Source organism: Stegastes partitus, unplaced genomic scaffold (genome assembly GCF_000690725.1).
Source record: "Stegastes partitus isolate 25-593 unplaced genomic scaffold, Stegastes_partitus-1.0.2 Scaffold762, whole genome shotgun sequence".
NCBI lineage: Eukaryota > Metazoa > Chordata > Actinopteri > Pomacentridae > Stegastes > Stegastes partitus.
The window spans coordinates 123,604-148,943 of record NW_007578493.1 but is presented as its reverse complement, the minus strand read 5'-3'; the positions used below and the strand labels follow the sequence as shown (position 1 = coordinate 148,943).

At 42.5% G+C, this 25,340-nt stretch overlaps 3 protein-coding genes across 3 annotated transcripts; 2 read left to right on the top strand and 1 right to left on the bottom strand.

Moving 5' to 3' along the window:
• Positions 1-1,142: 1,142 nt before the first annotated feature.
• Positions 1,143-10,936, top strand: wu:fc38h03 (acetylcholinesterase collagenic tail peptide). The gene is made up of 18 exons (XM_008291783.1): positions 1,143-1,218; positions 1,745-1,866; positions 1,973-2,082; positions 2,182-2,301; positions 2,516-2,560; positions 2,676-2,702; positions 4,179-4,250; positions 4,354-4,416; positions 4,509-4,535; positions 4,637-4,681; positions 5,039-5,074; positions 5,148-5,228; positions 5,527-5,623; positions 5,734-5,873; positions 5,978-6,097; positions 7,351-7,480; positions 8,060-8,162; positions 10,079-10,936. The coding sequence occupies exons 2-18, from the start codon at positions 1,764-1,766 to the stop codon at positions 10,146-10,148; spliced, it is 1,389 nt and encodes a 462-aa protein (XP_008290005.1). The 5' UTR covers positions 1,143-1,218; positions 1,745-1,763; the 3' UTR covers positions 10,149-10,936.
• A 108-nt stretch (positions 10,937-11,044) lies between these two features.
• LOC103364619 (peptidyl-prolyl cis-trans isomerase FKBP14-like) lies at positions 11,045-17,163 on the top strand. The gene is made up of 4 exons (XM_008291781.1): positions 11,045-11,347; positions 14,282-14,433; positions 14,926-15,053; positions 15,738-17,163. Exons 1-4 carry the CDS (start codon positions 11,154-11,156, stop codon positions 15,894-15,896), a joined length of 633 nt encoding a protein of 210 aa, XP_008290003.1. The 5' UTR covers positions 11,045-11,153; the 3' UTR covers positions 15,897-17,163.
• On the bottom strand, positions 17,159-25,191 carry wipf3 (WAS/WASL interacting protein family member 3). The gene is made up of 8 exons (XM_008291782.1): positions 24,927-25,191; positions 23,176-23,273; positions 22,144-22,285; positions 20,407-20,568; positions 19,602-20,315; positions 18,662-18,799; positions 18,277-18,381; positions 17,159-18,175 (listed from the first exon to the last, which is right to left on the bottom strand). Exons 2-8 carry the CDS (start codon positions 23,254-23,256, stop codon positions 18,135-18,137), a joined length of 1,383 nt encoding a protein of 460 aa, XP_008290004.1. The 5' UTR covers positions 23,257-23,273; positions 24,927-25,191; the 3' UTR covers positions 17,159-18,134.
• Between the last annotated feature and the right edge of the window lie 149 nt (positions 25,192-25,340).

Below are 25,340 nucleotides of genomic sequence, written 5' to 3'. Positions count from 1 at the left end.
AACTTTTTTTGTGTTCTTAAAAATAATTGCTTGTGTGTTACAGACTTAATTACCATATTCATGAACAAGAAAAGTTTACGTTTTTTTCTTGTTTCAATTTGATTTTCTTCAGTAGTTGTTGGCTTTTTCCTATTTAAAAAAAATAAAATAAAGCAGTGTATTTTAAAACCTTTCCATTTGCATTATGACAAATACAGTCGTCCTCAAATGTATTCATACCCTCCCATTAAAGAAAGAAAAAAACAGCTGTTACTGAAATAAGTTGAAATTGAAAAAAAACAAAAAAAACAAAAACAACAACAACAACAATAATAACAATAATAAAATGAAAATCATGACATTGCAATGAGAATGATGGGACCCGTGAACTAATATGTTGTTGAACAACCCTTTGAGCCAATCACTGCAATCAAGTGTTTTCTGTAACTGTCAATCAGACTTCTGCACCTGTTGACAGCTATTTTGATTTTGGCCCACTGCTCATCCGCAGTTTTTTTTTTTTTTTTTTTTATTCTTTTCAACCACAATTCAAAAGCAATGTCTCATTTCACTAAATTATAATTGAGCAAATTTTTATTTATTATTACTTTTTTCAGTTTCTAGTTGTCAGAGTGAATATTGTGAATTTTGCCTTTTCTTTAATGGAAGTGTATGAATACATTTGAGGACGACCGTAAGATGCTCACATTATGTCATAATATTGATTTCTATTTCTGTCGTGGATCTAAGCGTCCAGCAGGGGGCGCCATCCTCCTACAAAAGAGACCAGCAGCTCCGGCGTGGACACGAAACGTGCCAGAGCAGCGCGAGCCACGGTGTCACAGCCTCCCCCGTTATCCAGCCAGCTGTCCTGAAGTAGATCCAGATGAGATTCTGGTTAATGCGCCTGTGATCCAGACCCGCTGGGACTGAAGCTCGCACCGCTGTGTCGGCTCCACTCGGTGGCCTCTGCTGGGCTTTCAGCGGCGGGAGAAAAAAGCTCCGTCCCTCTACAATTGTGTTGTTATTGACCGGCGGAAGAGGAGAAGAGAGGAGGGTAAAAAAAAAAAAAAAAAAAAGCAAAGCAGGTCGATAAGTGGATCAGATTTATTAGGCTTCCAGATTGGCTACAAATGTCAGAGGAGCCACAATCCCTGGAGCTGCACACCGCGCATTTCATTTAGGTGAGAGGAGCGCCAGACTGCGCGTCTACAAGTGCGGCACAATTGCAAGTGGAAGGTAAGGAGGGGGGGTCCTGCGTGTTAGTGGGTGTGAGATGACATCCCGTCAGTTTAAAGGATCATTAGGACGGGGTGTACTTTTTAACAGATACAAGAAGAAAGCCACTAATTAGGAGGTTAATAAGTGAGCATCTTATTTCTGCAAATCACAGTGGCCACTACCACTGTCCTGCTTACATGTACTGGAAGTGCACTAAAAAAATGTGTGTGTGAATGAACCTTACTATTGTTGACATGACTTGTCAGTGAGTGGCCTCCCTTAGGTCTAATTCTGGCACAGAGGGGGTTGGTGCACGGCTGGAATTACAGCGGTGGCTGCATCTGCTGCAGTGTGGAGCTGCAACAAGTTTATTATGCCATAAGGAGAGAGAGAGAGAGGGAGGGAGAGGGAGGGGGTGTTTGGAAGTGATGAAATACTGACACCCTCAAGAGGGAATAAGGAAAAGTGACAGCTGCCAGTGTCTGCATTAAGCTCAGGAAACAGAAATAGAGTGTGTGTGACAGCTTGTGTTGTGTTTTTTTAGGGGAAGTAAAGCAGCAAGCATGGATCTGGTGAAAATTGCCATGTCCTTCCACATTCTTCTGTGTCCTGCATGGGCCTTTTCCCGTCACTCTTACATGGACGGCATCCTCTCAGCCCGCTCAGGTAAGGCATAGCCCGGTGCTGCAGAAGGGAAGGGTTACATAACGTGCTGCATGTTCGTTTCCCTGCTGCAGTTCATCACGGCAGCCTCTCTCTGGTCTCCTCTCAGCCCTCAGGTTGCTGGATGAGCCGGTGAGGTTCGACCCCTGTTGTCTCATGTCACCTCCTCCGCCGCCGCTCTTCCCTCCTCCGCCTCAGCTTTGGAAGCGGGGCAGCCCCGTAGGTGTTCACACACACACCTGCTTGCAGAATAAACCCTCCTCTACACATTTGTTTAGCTGCTCACTTGTATTTTGTGTGTGATTGTTCTAATAAAAGGAAGGCACGAGCATGTTAGAACCGAGTGTTTTCGGAGGAGAGGTGCAGGAAAAAGAAAAACCTGTGGCACCGGGGTGTGAACCTGGACCTCCAGGACCTCCAGGACCACGAGGCCCAGAGGTAAGGCCTTGTTTTGAAATAAAATACTACACAATTTCTAATGAAATCATCTGTCAGACAATGTAATCAGACTGCCGTGTCCATTTTAAGATAGTAGATGGAAATATTGTTAAGCAAGCGTGGAAATGACCTTTTTAGTATTGATCCTCCTCCAAATGCACCATGTTCAATATGGGATATGTGAGCTGCATATAAATCTGGTGTCATATTTCAGGGTCATGGTGGATTACCTGGCATCAGAGGACCAAGGGGGGAGAAGGTGTGTGTTTTTTGGTGAATTATGTCTCTAATGCAGTTTTCTATAGATGTGTGTCCTTGTGCCTCTCGACTCTAATGAGTGTACATCTCCTCTCCCTTCATTTGTCCTCCTCCAGGGAGAAATTGGACGTCCAGGGTCAAAGGTGAGCTGCTCCTCCTCTCCTGCGCGTCTCGCTCATTTCTCTCCGGTCCATCTCGCATGCCCTTGGAATAATAGGATCTGGATTTCTCCCCCTCTCTGCCTCTCTCGTCCCCTCGATGCATCCTCATTCTCTGTGATGTGATTTGTCTATTGATGCGCTCGGAATATCCTCTGCAGCTGCTAAATGGGTCATGCTACATTAGTCTCAGTAGCCGCTGCAACCACGTAGCAAAGCTTGATCACCTTCCCTGGACGCCTCCCGTCATTCTCATGCTCATCACCCCTCCGTCATTCCCTTCTTCCTTTCTTCTCCTCCGCTCCTTCTTCCTCTTTCTTCTGCTTTCCTTTGGCCTGGCTCCATTAGCCCTCGCACTGGACTCTAGTCCTGCTGATCCAGCCTCTCCAGCACTCCACTTCTGCACTTTAATCTCCCTAAGTGCTTTTGCTCTCCGTGATAAATCACCCAGCACACACAGCAGGTCCACGGTGTCTCCACAGGCTGCGGTTTTAATGACAGGCAGCTAAATGAGAGCACGCTGCTAGCATGGCGGCAGCTCTGCGATACTTGTCTAGGTGTCACCGAGATGCGAGGCTGTTGCATAACATATCTGGTTCTTCTGCTCGGAGGGAGCTGGCAATAGAGTGAGATTAATTAAGACCATATTCCTGTCCACTAATTAGCAGCAGTAAGTGGCGCTGTTGAAGCTGTGCTCATTTGTCTCTGATGAACCACAATAATAAGACTGCACTGAAGAGAACAAGGCAAACGCCTGATAGAGTTAGAGATCAGACTCTTTTAGCACTAAAAGAAGAGAAAACTCCCACCCACTGTCCTTTTATTTGCACTAAACATATTGGTAATACAACATTTCTGGCATTAGACCTTCATAATGAAGAGTTTTTAGCAAGCAGCAATCTCTGCAAAATGGAGCCAACTAAGAAGTGCCAAAAACTGCAGTTTACTCGAATGACCACTTGAGGCTGGTTTAAAAGCGAGTGAATCCCTATAGACCTCCATGTTAAAATACCCAACTTCACAGCAGAACTAAACCTGTTGACATCCTGCTACAAAATATGTTTTGGTCTCTATAGCTAATTTCCCCATTGAAGACAACTGTGCAGTTGGTGAACTTTTATATAACTCACAAATTCAAGTTGTGTTAGTCCATGTTTATACACAGCCAGTGGTTTAAGGATCAAAATGCTGCATTTCCAACAAAGTCCAGTGCAAGTTAAAGGCCAGCATGTGGGAGTTATTTCATCTTTCACTTGATGATATTTCCTCCTGCGCTTCTATCTGCAAGAAAGTGTAGGTGTACATGAGCCTTCACAGTCCCACAAAATCCCTCATGAAACCTAAAGCAAGGAAACGGTTTCATCTTCATGTCACTTTTGCACCACATTTCACTGAACAGGGAGCAGAAAATGCACCAGCAGGTTCACTGAGTGATGGCATTGATGTTTTTTGTTTGTGTAGGGTCGTACTGGAGCTCCAGGCCTTCCAGGGAAACAAGGACTTCAAGGATGGCCTGGTCCAGAGGGACCCAAGGTAGATCTTGCTATGAGCACAGACATGTTTTGACTACAGGGGATCCTGATGTGGCAAAAAGTATACGACATAGATAGTAATGGAGATATATGTTTTTTTAAAGGGTGAGAAGGGTGATTCAGGACTCATGGGTTTACCAGGACTGAGGGGACCACCGGGAACAAAGGTTAGACAACATCATGTGCACCAGCCTACACATTGGACTCTTACTGAATTTTCTGTCTAATCTGCTCTTCAACTCCGTGTCTATCTTTCCAGGGTTTACCAGGTTACAAAGGAGATAAGGTAAGTTTAGAAATACAAGTTCCACGATATCTGCTGTTACTACAAAACTACTATATCCTACATTTTATCTTCTCCTCCCCTTCCCTCGTCTTTTCTGAAAGGGAACTCGTGGTGATGCTGGCTCAGCAGGACCAAAAGGCGACAAGGTTTGATAGAAATGTTTCTTTTATTGCGGGTCTGAAATCATTTTGGAAAGCGTTATGTTGTGCAGCTACATTCAGCCCATTTATGCTTGGCTAGGGCAATGAGCATCTCAACTCATGCGGTCTCCTAATGGATGTAATAATTTAATTAGCCTGTAAAGTACGCTTCAACCAGCTTCTTCAAATATTGGATAACAGATGTTCATACGACATTGCCTTCCATGTCTTTACAAGCTGCTTTAATGTTATGTCTGTTTCAGAGGCAGATTAAATTAGCCTTATACAATTCATTAGTCCCTGCTGTGAATGAAATTAAAGCTTTTTTTTTTCACATCAAGTTCCTATTTTGTCTCTGTTTAGGGTTCCATCGGTTTGCCAGGAATGCTTGGGCAGAAGGTAAGAAAAATGAAAGAATGAGAACACTTGATTTGATGTAATCTGATTGCTGATGACTTTGCTCCTCTCCAAGGGTGAGCAAGGACCAAAGGGAGAAGCAGGAGTCTCAGGGAAGAGAGGACCGACTGGGCGCCCAGGAAAGAGAGGCAAACAGGTGGGGGGCAAAGGACAAGCAAGAGTTACGCAAAAGTATGCATTACTGTATGTGTGTGTTTGACATAAATTAGGCTTGGATCGGTGTGTAAGATGCCTCAGATAATTCACACTTCTCTAAAGCATCCTGGCAGAATCACTCAACTCTTGTGAGGAGACCGACACTCTAGAGACTCTCACAAGTTTGTCAGTCTTATCACAACAAAGCACAAGTGGCAGTGACATGCAGGCAGCCTCCACTGTGTCTATTTGTGTGTATTTTCTAATCTAATAATTGGTATGTTGCTTGGTTTGCACAGGGCATGAAGGGCCATGGTGGATCCCCTGGAATCATGGGCCCCCCAGGTCCCCCAGGCTCCAACGGCCACCCTGGGCCACCTGGTCCACCTGCCTCAGGTACAGCAGCTCACACACATAAACAATCAGCTGTGTTTACCATATTAGATTGTACTGGCCATGTGTGTGCTACACAACTTTGACGTCATACACTTTGCACTTCTTTGCAGGTCTGTATCTCGTAGGGGAAAAGGGTGAGAAAGGTCTTCCAGGTCCACCAGGTCACTGCGACTGCGACACCACTCCTGGAGCAAATAATGCACCTTTTGGAAGCTACACAGATCGACGCGGCAGCAACAAAGTCGCTGCAGTAAGACCCTGTTCCTTCACAATACAATCTTCACAAATTGTGATGTTCCTTAAATAATCATCACTCATCTACTTCCACCTCTCTTTGTACGTCTGTGAGTACAGATATTTGTGGTCAACAGTGAAGAGGAGATGGGCCGTCTACGTCTCGACAATTCAATAGCATTCAGGAAGGATCAGAGGATGTTGTACTTCAGAGATAAAGACGGATGGAAGCCCATACAGGTAATGATCTTCCCGTAGTGAAAGAGGTATTCAGATCCTTTACTAAGTTACAGCAGTGTAAAAAAAAAAAACTCCATTACAAGTAAAAGTCCTGCATAAAAAAAAAAACCCCACTTGAGTAAATGTGATGAAGTATTAAAATGTAGTTTAGAAAAGCAAAAGTATTGTTTTTGGCCCTCTGACTGATACATTATTACATGTAACATCATTATATTATTTCTACTGAAGCATCAGTGTACCAGCAGCATGCTAGTGTTGTAGCTGCAGCAGGTGAAGCTAGTTTGAAATACTTTATATCCAGTTTTATAAGAGACAAGAGTCGTGACAAGGTCGGCCACTTGCAGCCCTCTTTGTACCATACCAAGGCAGTAATGTTGTGTGAACAAGCCCAGGCTTGTCTATGTAAATAAAAGGAAGGATTGCAATAACTGCAATTTTAATGGTCACGTGGACATTTAAAAAAAAAAAACAAAACAAAACTGTAGAATCACCAGTCAAATCAGATTTTTCTTTAAAAACACAAAACGTTTGGAGTTTTTCCCAAAATACGATTTTAAAAGCATTTTCCCAAAAGGTTATATTTCTGTTATGAATGTGAAAATGTGAATATGAGACATTTAGAGGGAAAAATTACTATTTGGCACAGCTGTAAACAACCAACAGACATTTGCAATGTGAACCGAACTACACGCTGCCATTTGTTAGATGTTTAATCTTTAGAAATGAGTTATATTTTAAGTTTATTTCATCCACTGTGTTAAATCTCCATCTTAAAAGTAACTAAAGCTGTAAGATAAATGTAGTGAAGTGGAATGTACAATATTCTGGAAGTATAAAGCAGCTTAAAATTGAAATACTTAAGTAATGTACAAAATTATACTTAAGAGCAGTACTTACGTAAATGTACTTAGTTACGTTCCACCACTGTGACATTCAAATCGCGTATTTTCAATACTGAGCTGTAACTCTGAACAAACTATCTGCTCATGCAGATCATGACAGGAAGTTAAAAGCCCTAGGGAAGTACGAGTTAATATTCTTTCTGGTCTACATTTAGCTAAAAACTGTTTTTAGTTACTACTGTACTGTACGAACCAAGTTAACTAAAGTTTTTTTTCCCCCTTCACCACCAAATAAAGCCCAGCATTAGTCTGAATATTTAAACATCTTTCCTTCAAACCACAAGAGCCAAACACTTTGTTCAAGATTTCGCAGTACTTGAAATATTAAGATTGTTCTTACAACTCTTGTAGCCCTTCCAGCCGTTCCAGTCCACAGAGAAAGTCCCGGACAGAGTTGGTGTATGTGGTGATGGAAAGGTGCAGGCCCAGCATGGAGAGGAGTGTGATGATGGAAACCAGATTGTAACTGACGCTTGTCTCAGTAAGTTACATGCTTCTTCTGCTCTCTTGCACACGCTCAGAAATAGACAGCAATGCAGAGCTAAAAGACAGAAAAATGGAAATGATTAATAAATGACCAACAGCCAGCAACTCTAATAATGCAAGCACCTGTAAGCTGCTTTAAAAAGAGGCTGTATTGTACAGAGTATTGTGAATTTTGACAAATCTATTACTACAACTAGTCTCCAACTACAAAGTAGATTGGCTTTTTGCTGCACGCTCCATGCTGTCACACCCAGCTGCTAGTGAGACGCCCTGCAGAGCGTAACTACAGTAGACCACACAGTCTGAGCCCACATGGCAGCAGTTAAAAGCAGTAAGCACTGTGAAACCTTTCCTTGATCTTTCATCAATCTCGCCCTGTTTTCCTGCCATCTTCTCACTACCCTCTGCTTCTGTTCAATTAAATTAGCAGGAAAATGCTGTATTGGCATCACTGAAACAGACTGCAGTGCCAAAGAAATTAGTAACGTCTTCTCTCTCTCTCTCCCTTCCCTCCCTGGCTGTCTCCTTCCTCTGCCGCTAAACTCCTCTCGTCTCCTTCCCCTCGTTACTCCAGACTGTAAGTGGGCCTACTGTGGAGATGGCTATCGACATGAAGGCATGGAGGAGTGCGACGGAAAGGACTTTGGTTACCAGACCTGCAAGTCCTACCTTCCTGGGTATGTTCACTGACGGAGCACATGCACATATGCTGTGTCTGTTCATTTGGGGGCACCTTGTAACTTGGAGACTTACACAAGATGGCACCATATGGTTCCTTTAAATCAGATGCAACCATTTGCAGATTGTGAAGGTCACTTGAATGAACTGCTGTACTTTTACTGGAATGTCTCGAAAACCATCCAGATCTGATGGTGCATTATCCTGGCAGCAGTTGGTGTAAAGCAGTTTAAATCAAACCACTCTGCATGCTTTATATTTATGCTGAGACAAATAGTTAGACATTTTGGGAAATATGATCTGTCCAGGGTGGGATAGGCTTCAGCCCTCCTGCAGTCTTCTGCAGGATAAAGCGTGTGTCCAGATAATGGATTGGATTTTAGGAAATATTCGTGTCCACTTTCTTGCTGAGAGATCACCTTCATGGCTGTGCCTTAAATCTGAAGTAGAGGAAGCAGCTATTATCTCAGATTACTATAAAGACTTGTCAAAGATAACAAACTTGCATACAAGCAGCAAAATATTCTGTAACTTGTGGGTTTTCTTGATTGCCAAAAAACACCAGGAGCTCACTGACCCAGTGCAAACAGTACAGTTCACAAGTCCCTGTAAAACCACAATTTTTGTTAAATGTAGTTTTTGTATGATATAGAATTTTACATAATGGGAGTTTGAGGGCTGCAAGGTGGCGCAGTTGGTAGCACAGTTGCCTCGCAGCAAGAAGGTCGCCGGTGAGGACTCCGGGATCTTTCTGTGTGGAGTTTGCATGTTCTCCCCGTGCAGCGTGGGTTCTCACCAGGTTCTCCGGCTTCCTCCCACAAGTCCAAAAACATGTTGAGGCTAATTGGTGATTCTAAATTGTCTGTAGGTGTGAATGTGCTTGGTTGTCTGTCTCTAAGTGTAGCCCTGTGATAGACTGGTGACCTGTCCAGGGCGTCCCCTGCCTTCACCCTGAGTCAGCTGGGATAGACTCCAGCCCCCCTGCGACCCTAGTGAGGATTAAGCGGTGTATAGATAATGGATGGATGGATGGAGTTTGAGGTACTGATGGGCCCTTTTAGTCAGCCTAGCTTTAATAACCAGCTTTCAGTCTTTATGTGTAGCAGTTGCTTTCTTTCCTCCCTACATGCGAGATCAGGGGTCTCATTTTTTTTCATCTAACTGCTAAAAAGGGAGCATTTTACTAAAATAATGAAATATTACATAAAAATGCTGGTTCAAAATTTTGGGTAAAACCCCCCACTTGAGTTTAACAGCCACATACAACATTTTATTCGTGAGTTATAAAAGTGCTGGTAGCAGGGACAGCGCCAGACAAGATTTATAGGAGTGTCCAGGCTGAGTCCATTATTCACAGAAACTGATCTCTCATTCATTTATTTTTCTGGATGGCAAATCGCTGTAGGCCAACTACTCAGTTCTCTAAACTTACTTTAATCATTTGGTTCTGACATCCTGATACACAGAAAAACACTGTGAGGACTAATATGTGAGAAGTGTTTTAATATAACCCTCAACTGATTTAAAATCAAATAAATCAGTGGGTGTGGGAGGTGGTCACCCCGACCCATCCTTAGCTCCTCCCCTAGTTGGAAGGAAGATTTTACTATTACCATTATTTTGAATCTTTGGAAATAAGTTAGCTGGTTTCCCTTTGCTTCCACTCTTTATGCTAGAGTGAGTTAACCTCTGCTGGCTATTTCATTATATTTATCATACAGACTTGAGAATAGTATTGATCTTTTCCTCTAATTGTCAGTAAGAAATCCAATAAGCGCACTTCCCAATATTTATCCCTAAATAAAGAGAAAAATGAAAGGGAACATAAGGCTTGCTGTATAACCTGGGTTGGTACTCACATGTACTGATGCAGTCAACTGCACTTGTTGTAAACCATTTTCTGTGTTTCCTGCAGATCCTTTGGGCAGCTCAGATGCACCGACTCTTGCGTCATTGATTCTACTGGCTGCAAGTACTTCACCTGAATTCAAAAGTTTCAAAATGGCCACAGTGGATCTCTGCAATTCCTCTTTCTGATCAAGGGGATTCTACTTCAGATTTCTACTGAAGTCTCACCCCTTATTAAAAACTGACTGACTGAGAGGGAAGCTCTTGTGCCTGCTCTGAGCCATGAAAAGTGATGGGAGTCAGCTTTAAATCGACTGTCCCCCTTGAGGTTTAATCCTGAACTGGCCTCAGAGAACAGCTTCTTGCTGTACAGTCACACCATCGGCTGCAGGACTGTTATGGACACTGGTGATGGTGGGATTTAATGATTGTATCATATGAAATATTTACAATGTCTATGACTTGCTGACTGTTAATGCAGAAATAAGCTGTGTTCTTTTTAATAAGAGAGAAAGAAAAAAAAGCCTCTTTCAAAGAAGCAGTGGTATTATATATACCGTAGTATGCAAATCAGGGGTGTGTAAATGTGTTTATTCCTGTGCAATGTATTACAAAACAAATATTTATGAAGTGCAATGCTGTGATATTGCATGTAAATGTGTTTCGGTGCACAACAGACTGCTTTAACCAGTGCTGTAAATGTACAAGCCAAAGTGTGGCCCTTTAGAAGTGAATGTCAAATAATCCGACAGAAGGAAAATGAATGTCATATTCTTACAGCAATAGCAAAAAAAAAGAAGAACCTGTGAATACTGCAGCAGCATGAAGTTACATCAAAATGAATCCAGTAAAATGTGATTAGTTGAGAATCTGCCTGCATGACTGTAAATTTCATAAAAACACTAATAAAGTTCAGGCACAAGCTTGAAAGGCCTCCCTCAGTTGATGCTAAAGGGAGGAGAGCCTGTGGGCGTGGCCAAGAAGGAAGCTCAGCCAATCAGAGGAAAACTTCCTGCAACAACTTGCCTGATGAAAAGTCACTGCCACGTAGAGGACCAAGTGCTGCTGCTGCTGCTTCTGCACATTTGTTAAAAACTTGTCTGCTTGTCCTGCTGTTCCTCCTGGAAGGTGACCGTGTCAGCATGCTGCTGGCGGTGCTGAGCTGGCTCTGCTCCTCCCTGCTGCTGTCTGTCAGCGGGGGGAAGCTGCCTGAAGCGGAGGTGCAGATAGAAGTTCTGCACAGACCTTTCCTCTGTCACAGAAAGTCCAAGTATGGAGACATTCTGCTGGTGCACCACGACGGATACTTTGAGAACGGAACCATATTTCACTCCAGGTACGTTTCACGACTGACCCGAGGTTTGTAAAACAGCGACTTTAAGGTAAACTAAACACGAGTTACCCTCCTCTGTTTGTCCCTGTACAGTCACTAATGACAGAAAATGTTCTGGTACTTACAGTGGAAGTCAAACTTCTCCTCTGTACAGCTTCACAAACAGCTTTTACACATTTGAAAAGTTCTCGCGATATTAAAGCATCAAAAACAGCGTGTGAATGCACGCGCACACTGCATTCGTTACCTTGTTAGCGTCACGTGCACAAGTTAAAGGGGGAATTCACCCAAATGAACAAATGACACCTTTCCTGCCTTACACCAAGCCAGAGGAGGAGCCAGGCAGTTTTTACAGGTGGGGGCATATTGAGGTGGCACATTGTCTCCTTATTTATTACTTAATGTTATGTTTTTGGTCACTCATGTTTATCGTTGCTTCTGCAATGGTCATCCCATTTGAAGTCATCACATTTTTAGAAAAACAAATCTGTTCAACCATCTTTGATTTGCCTCAACATTTTTTTCATAAACTATGGATGTGCAAAATGGTATCTGTGAAATTTAAGGCAGATATATCAAATTCTTTCAGTGATTTTATTACTATTATTGTTTTTTTTAATTTGCACATTTCTTTGCACATTAAAATTTTAGGCTGTGTTTCAACAAAAATATCTCAGGAACTCTTAAAGATTAAAGCTTTAAATTTTCACTGTTATTTCTCATCATCCTACTATACACACTGTACGATATGCTAGTAAATACTTGATTACAAAAGTGAAGTATTTTATAATAAAAATTATTCTATATGTTTTGTTTTGTATTAATGTGACATGTAACTACATATGGTTCATGAAATATCACCACTTCTGCATTATCAAGTTTTTGTTATTGTGTACTCAAAGATGGGTGGCTTCATTTTTTTAACATTTCAATTCACTCCTTAGCATAGATTATTTGATGTACTTGTCCGATGGAATGAGGAGAAATAACAGTGACAATGAGAGGCTTTTTATCTTTAATAGTTCCTACGATGTTGTGATCCAAACGTAGCTTTAAACTTCAACGCATGAAACAACGAGCTAAAAGTATGTCGAAGGTTTTTGATAGATCAATCCAGATTTCACAGATACACATTTAAACATCCATAGTTTATATGTTGCAAGCAAATCAGGGAGGGTCGAGCAGAAGGCCCTGATGATTTGAGAAGGAGTAACTGTATGTATGAGTACATGAAAAACATAATATGGTGTAATGAGCTTTTAATGTGATCTCAGATTGTTTAAAAATCTGTAACTGTTTAACTTTTAGTTGTGGAAGAACCTCATAAGAAATGTTGTTTACATAGGACAGGCACACATAAGACTCTCAAGAAAAACGTGTTCTTTTTGGGCTCAGGACATGCACCCAGTTGAGATGTCACACTGTGTCCATCCAGTCTTTTCTTCCTTTCTTTTGGCTGCAGGTTCTGTGTCAATCTTGCAATATTCAGCAGTTTATACCACTTTTTGTAAGGAGCTCTTCAGAATTTGTTTCATCACTACAGTCTGTCTTACCCAGAGCTTAAACTAAATCCACAGCTTCACCTAAATCAGACACACTTTAACTTATAAAAACATGTACAAACAGATCATTTATATCCATATTTTTTAAAAAAAAACAACATTTCTGTACTGTATGCACATCTTTCAATGACAGTGATATTAAATCTTTGAAATACTACTGAGTCAGTGTTAAAAACTTACTGGTTTATCAGAACTACTTGGTTGTATGTGGTTGAATAGCAACGTCTGTAGGGAAATGCTTTTGTAAATGTTGTAGTTACTGGATTTAGATCCAGTTCTATGCATAGCCCTCTTTTCAATTGATTGTATGGGGTTTAACAGTGTACCCTTAGATAACCAACTTTAATTTTGTTTTCTAATATCATGCCCAAGAGGAAATTGCCAAAGCCGTTGACAGTTATGTCAGGCTACTTTTAAATATGTTGCACATTTAAAACCACACAATTTGATCTAAGGAGCTTTAAACAAAGAAAAAATATTGTATCAAATTTACCCAACAAGTTCAGATGTTAAGTTTGAGACCCTACAATACAACTTTACCTGACCAATCTAGTTATTTAGGTAAAGAATGTCCAGTATCATGCACACAAACTCAATGAATCCAGTGATTTCCTCTGAGCAAACACTTGGCAACAAAAGAGAGGGAGAATTCCTTTTAAATGGGAAGATACCTGCAGCAGAGCCAGGCTCAGAACACATGCTTTAATTCATTGGGGTGAATGTAAACTGATAAACAAGACAACTTAAACACTGGACACATTGCTGAGGCCTGTAGCTGTAGAACAGAAACCTGCAGCTAGAGCCAGAAATACCTGCAGAGAGGTACAGCGAGAGAGAGAGAGAGGACAGAGAACAAAGCAAACTACTGGTGAGAAGAGACACAAAGTTAATAGCATGCAACCGAGCGTGTAATTGCATGGAGGCAGTCAAAAATATCTAATACTCTACACCTATGAAGACAACCTCACGAACAAGGTAGCCAAGCATATTGACAGATTAAAAAGAAGTAGAACTGCAAAAGCAAAGTCAAAAGAAATGTTGGCCTTGTTGATGCCTTTGAATTAACAAGTGTAGTGGGGACAATTTCTTTTAAAGCTTTTTCTCTCCGTACAAATGCAGGTAGCAGACAGCAGCTACAAATCTCTTGGTACATAAACTGACACTCACATAGACATAAACGTGTTCAGGTCTGCCGAGTTAAAATCATTAAAAATGCTGATTATTTTTACTGCATAAATCGAAATTACAGCCAAACTTTCACAGAAGCAAACCCATCATTGTCTCAAAACAACATCTATGCAACCGTGTTATAGTCTCACCTTCTTTAGATCATCTGTTACACTTCACTCCGTCTTCGTCTGTGTTTGTCCACCAGTCGAAATGAAGGTGACAAGCAGGCAGTGTGGTTCACACTGGGCATCAAACAAGGGATCAAAGGCTGGGATAAAGGTCTGCAGGACATGTGCGCTGGAGAGAAGAGGAAGCTGGTCGTACCTCCTGCTCTGGCCTATGGGAAGGAAGGAAAAGGTACTGTAGTTTCATCATTATGTAGCGACAAAGCTCAACTGCATGCTGCTGAACAGATATGTGGCACTGTGTTAAGTCTTTCAGGTTCTCCAACTGTATTGTCATTGTATCTGTTATGCATGTAAGTGTGTTATATGTGTCTGTGTTGTTTTGAATGACTTTCTAGGACTCCCACACTGAATGAAGGTTTCATTCAGTTGCACTTTTCCTCAACGTGGAGCATGTGAACTGTATTGTGCTTTGCTCTGGTAAGCACCAAAACACTCTAACCAATAACATTCGTTTCTACTGTGTCTAACTAACATTTGCTATGACAACAAAAACCTGAATGACTTGACAGGACTAATAATACAACCGGAGTTTGCTTGTTATTAATACTAAGAAAATGTTATTCAACCTGTTTTCTTTATAGTGCTCGCAGAAACCTTCGTCCATATCCAGTTTCAGTTGTGGCTGACTTATTGTTGCCTTGTGTGTTGTGTGTGTGGTCAGGTAAGATCCCACCTGAAAGCACACTGACCTTCGTCATCGAGGTGCTTGAGATCAGAAATGGGCCGAGGTCGCACGAGTCTTTCCAAGAGATGGACCTCAACGACGACTGGAGGCTCTCCAAGCATGAGGTGAAGACAGTTTGAGTTTAAACCGAACAGTACCCTGGTTTCGGTGCCTTGTGACCTTTCCTAAGCCCTGGTCGTGAGGATGTAGGAGTTCTGGGCAGTTTTTTTGAAGCCTTAAGAGGTAAAACTGTTGAGTATTTCAAAAGAATAAGACTGATTTGGGGGGAAAAATCAAATATTTATTATAAACATTACTTAAAATATTAATTATTTCTCAAATACACACAATTTAAAACAGAAGACCAACGTATTGGCGATCAGGCAGACCTGTTAGATTGCCAGTCATAAAAAAACTAGCTTGTAAACATGAAATGAATGAGAGAACAGCATGTAGAAGTACAATAAAAGTGTAAATGCTTTAATCGGCTCCCAACAACAAAATGTTTTCGGTAAGGTACATATATTAGAAGCAGTATTTACAGTTGCTACCTATTTGACTACAATCAGCCTGTGTTTGTATGTTTTGCTTGTTTTTAGTGTCACCCATTGCAAGGTGTCTTTGTGTAACAAATAATGGCTGGAAAATCCCATTTCAGACTTTGTTCCTGTATTGAAGAGTAAATGGATTTTAGTGCAAATTTTTTTGTTTTGGTTTATTTTCTCATCACATTGTTTTTTTTTTCCAGTCTGTTTATTTGTCTCACTCTCTGTGTCACTCAGTCTTACTGTTCTTTTCATGCCCGCCAGGTGAAAGAGTATCTGAGGAAGGAGTATGAGCGTTACGGTTACCCCCCCAACGACACTCTCCATGAGAACATGATGGAGGACATCTTTGCCAAGGAGGATAAGAACAAGGACGGCTTTATATCCTCCAGAGAGTTCACTTACAAACACGATGAACTGTAAAGTCCCACAAAGCGCTCTGTTGTGGTTCATGGCGGAACTGCTTTGGCGCAGAGTTGTTTTGCAAAGACTTTCTCAGGTTATCACAAAGCATTTCAGTTTTATTGAAGCATTGTGTTTGTGTGGTGTGTGGCACTTGAACCCCTCCTGTGTGAATTTAGTGATTTATGTGGTTTATTTTTTTATTTGTGAAAAGTGAAATTTGTACCTTCTTAGGACCGCTGTAAACGTACAACCTTTGAAACTTCCCTGCAGTACATCATTATTATTATTATTAGTTGAAATGGCTTCATGTCATCTTCAATATGAATTTTAAAGACTAGATTTTTTACTACTTGCTTTAATCAGTATCTCAAAATATCTGAGGCAGCAGAAAAGTGAACGCTTGTTGTCACACTGCATCATGTGGGCAGGTAATGTAAAAAGATACGTGCTGCTAAATTTGGCTGTGAAAATCCCCTAAAGCAAAACAGTCTTTCCTTGCTTATTAGATTCATGCAGTTCACCTTTTATAGGTCCGTGTTGAATTAGATTGTAAACATTTAACTTTTGTGACAAGTGACCAAAATGCCATTAAATCAGTCTCGTGATCTAAAATGAGTGTTTATCATCAGCAAAAGGTGAATTTACTGATTTCTACAATCCTGTGCCTTCTCCATGTAGCAGTGAACTGGGCCTTTCTTTGGGGTATAACAGGGTTTTTTTTTCCTGGGATATGACCGTTTGATATCACAAAACAAGCAGCTCATATCGGTTTTGTTGTATTAAGTGCTCCCAGAAAGACAGCACACATGACACTGAACCAATGGCACTGGTACACCTCAGAACAATCCAGCCATTATCAGTGTAATTAGAGTCAAAATATCTGTGAGAAAGATGTCAGTGCTGAAAGGATCTATTGTTCAGCCCTGATCTGTGCATTAAGTGAGTCAAACGCATACATTTTGGAGAACTTTGCAGTAACAGGGAATAATTCTGTCGACAAGAAATGGCAAAAAGAAGAATCACAACAGAGATTAACTGTACCTGTTATTTACCCAGAGTGCCGGAGGCTGTTTTGAGATATTACACTCACGAGTCTTCCAACCAGAAAATGACTGAACTAGAATCTAGACTGTCCTGTTTCTGTAGCTTTGTGGTTGTCTTCCCTCATGTAAACACTTCCAGACTACACTTAAACAAATGACTACACTGTTAAAGCCAGGTATGTATGTTGTTTTCAATTTAAAACCAGTCTAATGAATAAAACGACCTGAGTACACTTGTTAAACAAAGATACTTTGGTTTTACTTGGTGGTCACACATTCAACCAGCAGGTGGCACTGTCTTCCCACGTGTTAGTCTTGGTTAATACATAAAGAAAGGAAACAGTATACCTCACTTATTATCTATTATTCAAGCCAACAATTCAGTGTCATTTAAAACCGATGCATTCCAACAATCCTCACAATGTCAGTAATTGTCCCATCACATTCTCTGAAAAAGAAAAAGTCACAATAACACAGGAGAGCACCACTACACTGTATGTACGATGCTTCATGAACACCGACGGTAAGTATACCCTGAAGGCGCAAGTGAAAAATGAACACAAATTCACATGCAATCATGGTTTCACATTGACTTTTACACTGAAATTAGGCCTACTTGTTGCACACAAACTTCTGGAGAGGATCGTCTTGCTTGAGCATTTAAGCATCACTTTGAAAAGGCAGCAGTATTGGATAATGTCCTGACACATTTATACAATCTTTGCAGTTGAGCAGCATCTCCCCTGGACTCCAGTTTGTAGGCATGTGAAAGAGTTTTACACCTTTGTGGCTTTGTAAAAGTGCTACAACACATCATCGCAAATGAGTTTTCTATACTGTATGTCGGTAATGAAGTGTTACACACTGTGTCAAGAGTCATGTTAAATATAGTTGCTGGAAGACACTGTCCTTGGAGTATACGTGTGTGTAGAGTCTGTGTGCAGCTTATGAGTATTAGTGGGGCGAACCCTCCTCCTCTTCCTCACATTCAAAACATTCCACACTGGAAAAGCTCAGAGGTCACATAGTCAGTGTAAGATGGGACCCTGTTTGACACTTTCATATGCACACACACAATAAACACAAACAACACGCACACAAAAACACCTCTATCTAAACAAGTCCATGGCAGTTATGTTATTGTCATGAGCTGTCGGAAGACGGAGGAGGAATAGTCTCTTTGCTGTGGGTCGGGGATGAAGAACAGGGTGACTCATCTGAGGTGTGTCCTGATCGCAGGAGGTTTGGGGTTCACTGGAAGAGAGCATAAAGGAAGAAAAAGAAAAAAACAGCTAAGAAAATAGGACCAAAGTGCTGAGGCAAGTTGAGAAGCAATGTGCGTGCTGTGTGGCTACCTCTGTTTTCTTTGCTGGGGTAGATCCGAGGGAAAGGCTTGAATTCATCGGGCGGAGGTAAATCTTCTACAGGGTGGAACTGGAACTTGGATTCAAAGTCATCTGCTGGAGTTGAATTAGGACACAGTTAGAAGCTCCCACTTTGTTTTTTTTTTCCAATTGAGCTTCAAAAATTACACAAAAGTATAGATAAAAATATGGACAGTAGTGTGACACAAGCAAACTTCTACATTCTTCTCATACTGACCATAGAGGGTAAAATAGAAAATGTGTGGCAGGTGGTCTTAACCTGCTGCTATGTCCACTTCACTGGTCCACACTGGACATTTTCTTTTGCATTTTATTTTACTAACTAAATTTACAACTTTGTCGTGATTCGTCCTACCCAGGCTGTGCAGGTGTCCGTTCCTGAGGCTGGATGGGGGCAGGGGGGGAGGCGGCGGAGGGGGAGGAATGCGGGTGGACAACTCTGTGGAGGGGGAACGTGCCGGAGGAGCTGGAGGAGGAGCGAGCCGACCCGCACCTGTTACCAAGATGAGAGGACGTCAGCAACAGACCGCACATAGAAGGTAAAAAAGTACATCTGATGCGAGACTGTGAGGCCATGTTCACATTTTTTTTCTCTGTGAGAAAACAGTAATTTGTATAAATCACAAAAAAAACTATGGGGTTACGCAACACATAGTGTTTGCTTTAATGGCTACCCTTAACAGCTGCCATAGTTTCTAACCTATACTTGGTTGGAGATTCCAGACACAGAAAAACAGATCAACTGAGCAAATGTAGATTTTTCTTGGAAGAGTCAGGATTCTTGTTTTACGATTGAAGGTGCTACTGAAAATTATCCCACGACTGTGTGGATTTAATTTGTGACCCCAAATTACAAACCTCTGCATTAAGCCCTTGACTCTCTCTTTAAAAAAAATAAAAATCAGCTATCATTCTCTGGTACATTTCCCTTTACATCCTCGCCGTTCATTTTACAAGTTGGCTCCAATACTAGTGATGTTGGCTGTGCGTTGGGTTTAAAAATGAGTGAATAGGGAGGATGCAGGTTTAGCTTTGTTCCACTGCAGAGCGTTAGGAGTTAGGAGTTCATAGCTACTGTTAAAGCTCAAGTCTTGGCCTTAGTCTGGCTTTTTCATACACAGTAAAAGTTCAAATACACAGCTTCAATTCTCATTAAAACCAGAGAGCACTGCAAACATGAAAGTTCAAAGAAAGTCTCACAACAAAATACATAAATAGGGATGCATAAGAGGGGTAAAAAACAAACAACGAAAAAAACTACATTGAAGATGTTATGTCGATTGCCGTCCACTTACCGGCACTTCTGGGAACAGCTGGTGGCCGTCGAGTGGGAGCGTTGCAGGGGTATGAGGGCGGCAGAGAGCGCATGGCTGGGGAGGCCACTGGGGCCAGCTTGGGTGGCGGTGGAGGGAGGGTGGATGGGCAGCTGGGGGTGAAGGAAGCTGGGAGAGGCGGAGGAGGAGGTGGCGGAGGAGGTCCTAGGGGGCTGTCGCGTAGAATTGGGAACCTTGAGGGTTCTGAGTAGAACGTGGGGGGAGGTGGAGGGTAGAAGCACCCCGAGGAGCGATCCCCTGGGACAGGTGAAGGAGTCTGGAAAGCTGGAGGTGGAGGCGGAGGAGTGGAGGGCTGGGAGATAGATGTGTGGTGAGAGTGCTGGATGGGGAGCCATGTGGGCTTGGTAACCTGGGACGGAGGTGGAGGGGGAGGACACGAGGGGAGAGGGGGAGGCCTGTTGGCCGGCCGGTCCTGGAAGGCCTGAGGTGGAGGAGGCGGGGGAGGAGCGGAGGTCGGGGCGGGCGGAGGCGGAGGCGGAGGCGACGCAGGGAAAGGAGGCGGGTGCTTGCTGCTGTGAGAGGGTGACGGAGGAGCTGAGGACGAGGGAGCGAGCAGGCGGTGGATGGAGCTCTGGACCTCTACTGTCCTGTGAGGCTCAGGAGGGCTGCCGGAGTCGGACGGTGTGGGAGGATTCCACAGCGGCTTCATGGAGGCCGAAGAGCTCGATCGGGACACTGAAACCCACACAGGAGGAGTCATTCTAATGGTTCCATACTACCATTGGAAATACAGAGCTCTACTAAGGACATGACATTTTGCACCAACCTGGAGTCTTGCCCACTAAGTCTCTTTGTCCTATGGGCCTTAGGGTGGGGAACCCTCCAGCAAAAAGTCCACTTAAAGAGGGTCCCACAGGTGCCGTCCCACCTGATGAGCCCTGAGAAGCACCAACGTTTCCGGATACATCTCCAGTGTTCGCCTTGGGTTCTAAAGAGGACCACGTGTTATTAAATTACAAGCAAAAAAAGCCAAAATCATACAATTTTGATTCTTTTTTTTTCTTTTTTAATACAAAGTTTGTTATAAGTTCATTACGTATGAATTAATTTATTCATTTATTCAGAAAATTGCATACTTTATGCACTTATTAGTTTCATGATAATGTAATAAACATAATAAAGCCGCAACTTTTCACTTGTGTTCAAAAGAAGCGCATCATCCCATTAAAATTAATGGTCATTTTCTGTCCTAAAAACTTAACTATATGATAATATTTCTTACAGATTGCACCAGATGAGACTGACACATGTACACATTGATATAAAATTACACCAGCTGGCACTTTCAGCTATACTTTGCAAACGTTTCCCTTTGTTTTCCATTTAAAATGATAAACTAAAACATCTGGGGGGTTATCTGATAACCTCTCAGTCCTAAATGTTAACTGTTTTATAAATGTTACCGATTCTCCGTTTGGAATATTTTGAGAGCACCTGTCGTACAGTAGTTAACTTTATCTTAGCTAATAATCTTATTCAATATTTCTGTTTGTAATGCTCGTCATTAATGTAACACACAATCACAACATTAATTAGTGACGTGAAATTCCTCAGTGATGCTCTTTCTGTGAACACCTGTGTACTTCAGGCAGGAACATGAGTAACTTTTGAACCACCCCAATCATCTAATCTCCCTGAGGATAAACTACACTCCTTTTCACAAAAGAGCCTGGTTCCTTAATCGCTTAACATTGTTAGCATTAACTGCTTTTTACTGGCCGCATGTAAGCCGAGATATTTCACTGACTCACTGACTAGCCACTTCGCTAAAACGATACGCCGGCACCAACATTTTCAGCTCTATCTTGTAGCGAGCCGACTGTCTTTGTCTTTTTGCTGTTTTTCAGTGGGAAGTTTTTTGTTTGTCTAGCTTGTGAGATATTTGCCATGAAAACAAGAGTTAAAGAGAATATTTTTGAATAAAATTTTACACTTGCATCAGTACTTTCTCTGAAGAGAAATGTGTCTTGTAGCCACCTGAAAACACAAACTGCCCATAAAACATAACAAAAACTATAAAACAGAATATATGATATAATATTAGCTATAAAAAATTGTTGCAAATACACATATATAAAATCTGTAAACTGACAAGCATCTCTTTGTAGAGCTATAGTAAGGATATACTGTGTGTCCTGTCTATTGTGTTTGCCACTGTGATGTATATGGTAGTTTCCTGGTGTGCCTGCTTCATTATCTGCTATAGGGCATTCCTTCCTGGAGTGTGCACTTGGCTGTTTGTGTGCTCAACTATAGCCCAAAGAAACACAACATCCTTCCACATAGGCGCCCTCCCCTCCCTCATCCCTCACTTTCAACTTTTTTTTCCACCGTAATGTACCACACTAGCACATTTCAAAATACAAACACTATTGAATCCCCATTCCACTACGGCTGAGTCGATGATACGAGCAGTATGACAGGAATCCTTTAATATTTAGTGACCACAGACCGACTGTGTGTGTTCGTGTGTTTCAGAGGGTGGTGAGGCTGCTGGACTTACTATCGACAACAGGGGCACTGCGGTCGTTGACCTGAGTGACTTTCCTGAGCCTGGCTCCTTTCTGGATGTCGGCCAGCAGGGCATTCCTTCCACCTCCTCCTCCTCCTCCGCCAGACTGGAGCTTAGGAGGCTCCAACGGACACTGTCACACGGAGAGAAAGAACAACTTTTACATGAGTTTGAGAAGTGTTTTTACATTGAAGTATTACAGCTCCCCAGTGCCAATCCAAACACTAAGTAAAAAAAACATCACATTTAATAACCAACTGCTTTAATTTTTCTTATTATTTGATTAATTTATTCATCCAGCAAAAAATGCAACTTGCAAAAAACATTTTAGCTTTTCAAATTTGCTGTTTCCTTCTATTCTATATGATTGCAGGACGGTTAGTCAGGCAAGACGTCATAGTGAGCTTTGAGAAACATTTTTCACAATTTTCTGACATTATAGGCTTTATAGTTAATACAAAAAGTGACAGATTAATCCCTAATGAGCCAAACTGGCTCGTGTGCAGCCCGACTGAAGACTGTAGATGTTTTACTCAGCATGAAAAAAGGAGATTTATGACTTCATCTCAGCTCGGATAGAAATATACGAAACCTATGACGTGTTCTCATTAAGCAAACGGTGGATGAAGACAAGAATTACAGGAGAGGATCACTTCTGTTTATGTAGACTGATTCATTGTCTGTCTCATATTCTCTACATTGGGAAGCACCACAACTTCAGATTACTGCTGTATCCAGAATCTACCGAGCCATGTCTGTGCGGTCTGGCCACGTTCGCTGGCTGCAGGAACTCATTTAACATGAGGACACCGTGAGCCGGCTGTGGAAACATAACACTCTGCTGCTACTGAGAGTCTGCTCTCTATCCTATTCTGTGTGTGTGTGTGTAGTAGCTCAATCAATAATGCAAATAACCTCCAGGTGTTTGGTTGATGGTCAGCAAGAAGGACGAGAGCGAGTGTTTACAATTGCATGAGAGAGAGTTGGAGACAGACAGACAGAGAGAATAAGGATCAGTCTCACCTGTGGCAGTACAGCGCTGGGGGGAGGTGGCGGAGGGGCGGCTGGGGGAGGCGGAGGAGGAGGAGGAGGGGGCACCGGCATGCCTGAGCCTCAGATACCTGCAGAACACAATGCAATCCCTATTAGTGGGAACGACGTTGCTACCCTGTTTATGCAATGCAGCCAATTGACCGGCTTCTATTTCTTTTTTTTCCTGTCCTTGTCAGAAGCCGCTACTGTGCACACTCGATGACCCCCTAACCTCTTCCCTGAACAGGAAGAGCTTTCACCATCACACGGCACAAAACAGGAAACAGCAAGCACTCCATCCTCTCCAGAGAAATCTGACACAGGCCCCCCTCCAACCCCACCCCTGCTACTCTTCTTCTTCCCACAATGCTCTGTAGCAGGACTTGGGACTGGAACAATGGTGAGTGTTGTGTGAAAAGTAATGGACCCCTACCCTTTGGTCACCCACTGACAGACGGCCTTCGCTGCAGTGGCCGAATGGAAAACACATTAAGGAAGGTCCACAGGAAACCAGTACAGCGTGCTAACACATTGTTCGCTTTTTTCCCCCCTGATTGTACTGAACCCATAACTATGTACAGGATGTCTTCAAGAGCAACTGGTTTGGCAATCAGACGTACATTAGAGATCCACCACAGCAACTTTCCAGGAACAGCTCATGGCCAGTGATTATGTCACTACATCTTAACCTCCACATGTTGATGGCAGCTTTTTGCTGGTAAACAACCCCACAGCTACAGCCACTGAGACCTCCACCCACCATCTTGGCATCGCAGATTCTTGACATGCTGTCTTCCATGAATGAACGCCTGGAAACAGCCTGAGGTTTGTGCACATTCAGTTCTCTGTGGAATTCGCACACGCTCCTCCTTAGTTATTTAATAAAGCACGGAACAGAACCTGTTTTTGTTGCATCTCTGTGCGTCTCTCTGTTTGTGCACCCTTCATGCTTCTCCTCTTTGCAGCTGGCAGACTGTTGCTATTTCTATATTCATATCTGTGTCAAGCAAACAGCCTCTGCCACACGTTCAGTTCAGAGCTTTAAAGGGGCAACGGTGGACGCTGGGGAGCTGAGCTCTTGCAGAACAGGTGGGACGGTGAGTGAAAGTGCACCTTTCACACCAGTTGTTGTTTGTCTTTGACCTGTGCTCTTCCCGAGGTAAAGAAGACATGATGTGACACGGACAAGCAGCTGGAATTTGCAGCTGCTGCAGCCTAAAGAAAAGACAAACTTTCTTTGCGGAAGACATGCAAAACATTATTTGGCGTACTGACAGTGCTTTAGTCTCATTTCCATATCTTGTCATCTTCATACTAGTTGTGACTGGAAAATCATTTAGAAGAAAATTGTGGTTGATTTTGTGATCAGTATTATTATTGGCACATATCCTAGAGAGAGGGAGGATACCAAACAACACAAGAAATTAAACCTGGGCATATTTTGACTTGTAAATTTGTGCACTGGTTTTTTCTTTGCTCCTGAATGTGCACTTGTGAGCTGAATTTACAAGTAAAATCCAGGAACTAAGCAGCCTAACTGTATGATTCTGTTATTTAAAGTAGACTAAGGGGATAAAACTGCACCTCATGACATCAGAGAGGCCATCAAACTAGAGAAAGTTACACTTGATGTCCCACAAACTCGAACCCACATTTTTACGCATGTCAGCAGGCAAGTCTGTGGAAACAAAAACTTGCACTTGGCACATACACGTGCGCAATAGTTTAAAAAGTTGTCTTACCTTAAGCAAATAAGTCAGAAATCCACCTGTTTGCAGAGAAAGCCTCAGTGAGATGGAGCCCTCACAGTGCGCTCTTCATAGCGGGACAGTGAGAAAGTCTCCAAGTTATTTTTAGTCCAATCAGGTCACACTTCGCACACGGTTGGCTTGTCGACAGCTTGCGGATCTCCTGTAAACACCTGGAAAAAGTTCCAGAAACTTTTCATGTTACTTCATTTCTGTGTCCACGTCGGAGAAGACAGCCAGACAGGCAGGCAGGTTCGGAAGTGAACAGCGCAACGGCTCTGGCTGTTTTGCACTTTGTCCCCCCCACCCCACTGTGAGCGCACTGGTGGAGGCGCGCTGTGCCAAAACCACACCTCACCGCCCCACAGACAGTACGGGGCCAATGGAGAGACAGTCAGCTGGGTGTCA

Excerpts from the sequence above, each read along its gene's own strand:
- LOC103364619 (XM_008291781.1), top strand. The coding sequence starts at position 11,154 with ATGCTGCTGGCGGTGCTGAGCTGGCTCTGCTCCTCCCTGCTGCTGTCT. Across the intron at positions 11,348-14,281 it reads GGAACCATATTTCACTCCAG|TCGAAATGAAGGTGACAAGC; the intron begins GTACGTTTCACG and ends TTTGTCCACCAG. Across the intron at positions 14,434-14,925 it reads CTATGGGAAGGAAGGAAAAG|GTAAGATCCCACCTGAAAGC; the intron begins GTACTGTAGTTT and ends GTGTGTGGTCAG.
- wipf3 (XM_008291782.1), bottom strand. The coding sequence starts at position 23,256 with ATGCCGGTGCCCCCTCCTCCTCCTCCTCCGCCTCCCCCAGCCGCCCCT. Across the intron at positions 18,382-18,661 it reads CGGACACCTGCACAGCCTGG|CAGATGACTTTGAATCCAAG; the intron begins GTAGGACGAATC and ends ATTCAACTCCAG. Across the intron at positions 18,176-18,276 it reads CCCCAGCAAAGAAAACAGAG|TGAACCCCAAACCTCCTGCG; the intron begins GTAGCCACACAG and ends GCTCTCTTCCAG.
- wu:fc38h03 (XM_008291783.1), top strand. The coding sequence starts at position 1,764 with ATGGATCTGGTGAAAATTGCCATGTCCTTCCACATTCTTCTGTGTCCT. Across the intron at positions 1,867-1,972 it reads CATCCTCTCAGCCCGCTCAG|CCCTCAGGTTGCTGGATGAG; the intron begins GTAAGGCATAGC and ends GTCTCCTCTCAG. Across the intron at positions 7,481-8,059 it reads TGTAACTGACGCTTGTCTCA|ACTGTAAGTGGGCCTACTGT; the intron begins GTAAGTTACATG and ends TCGTTACTCCAG.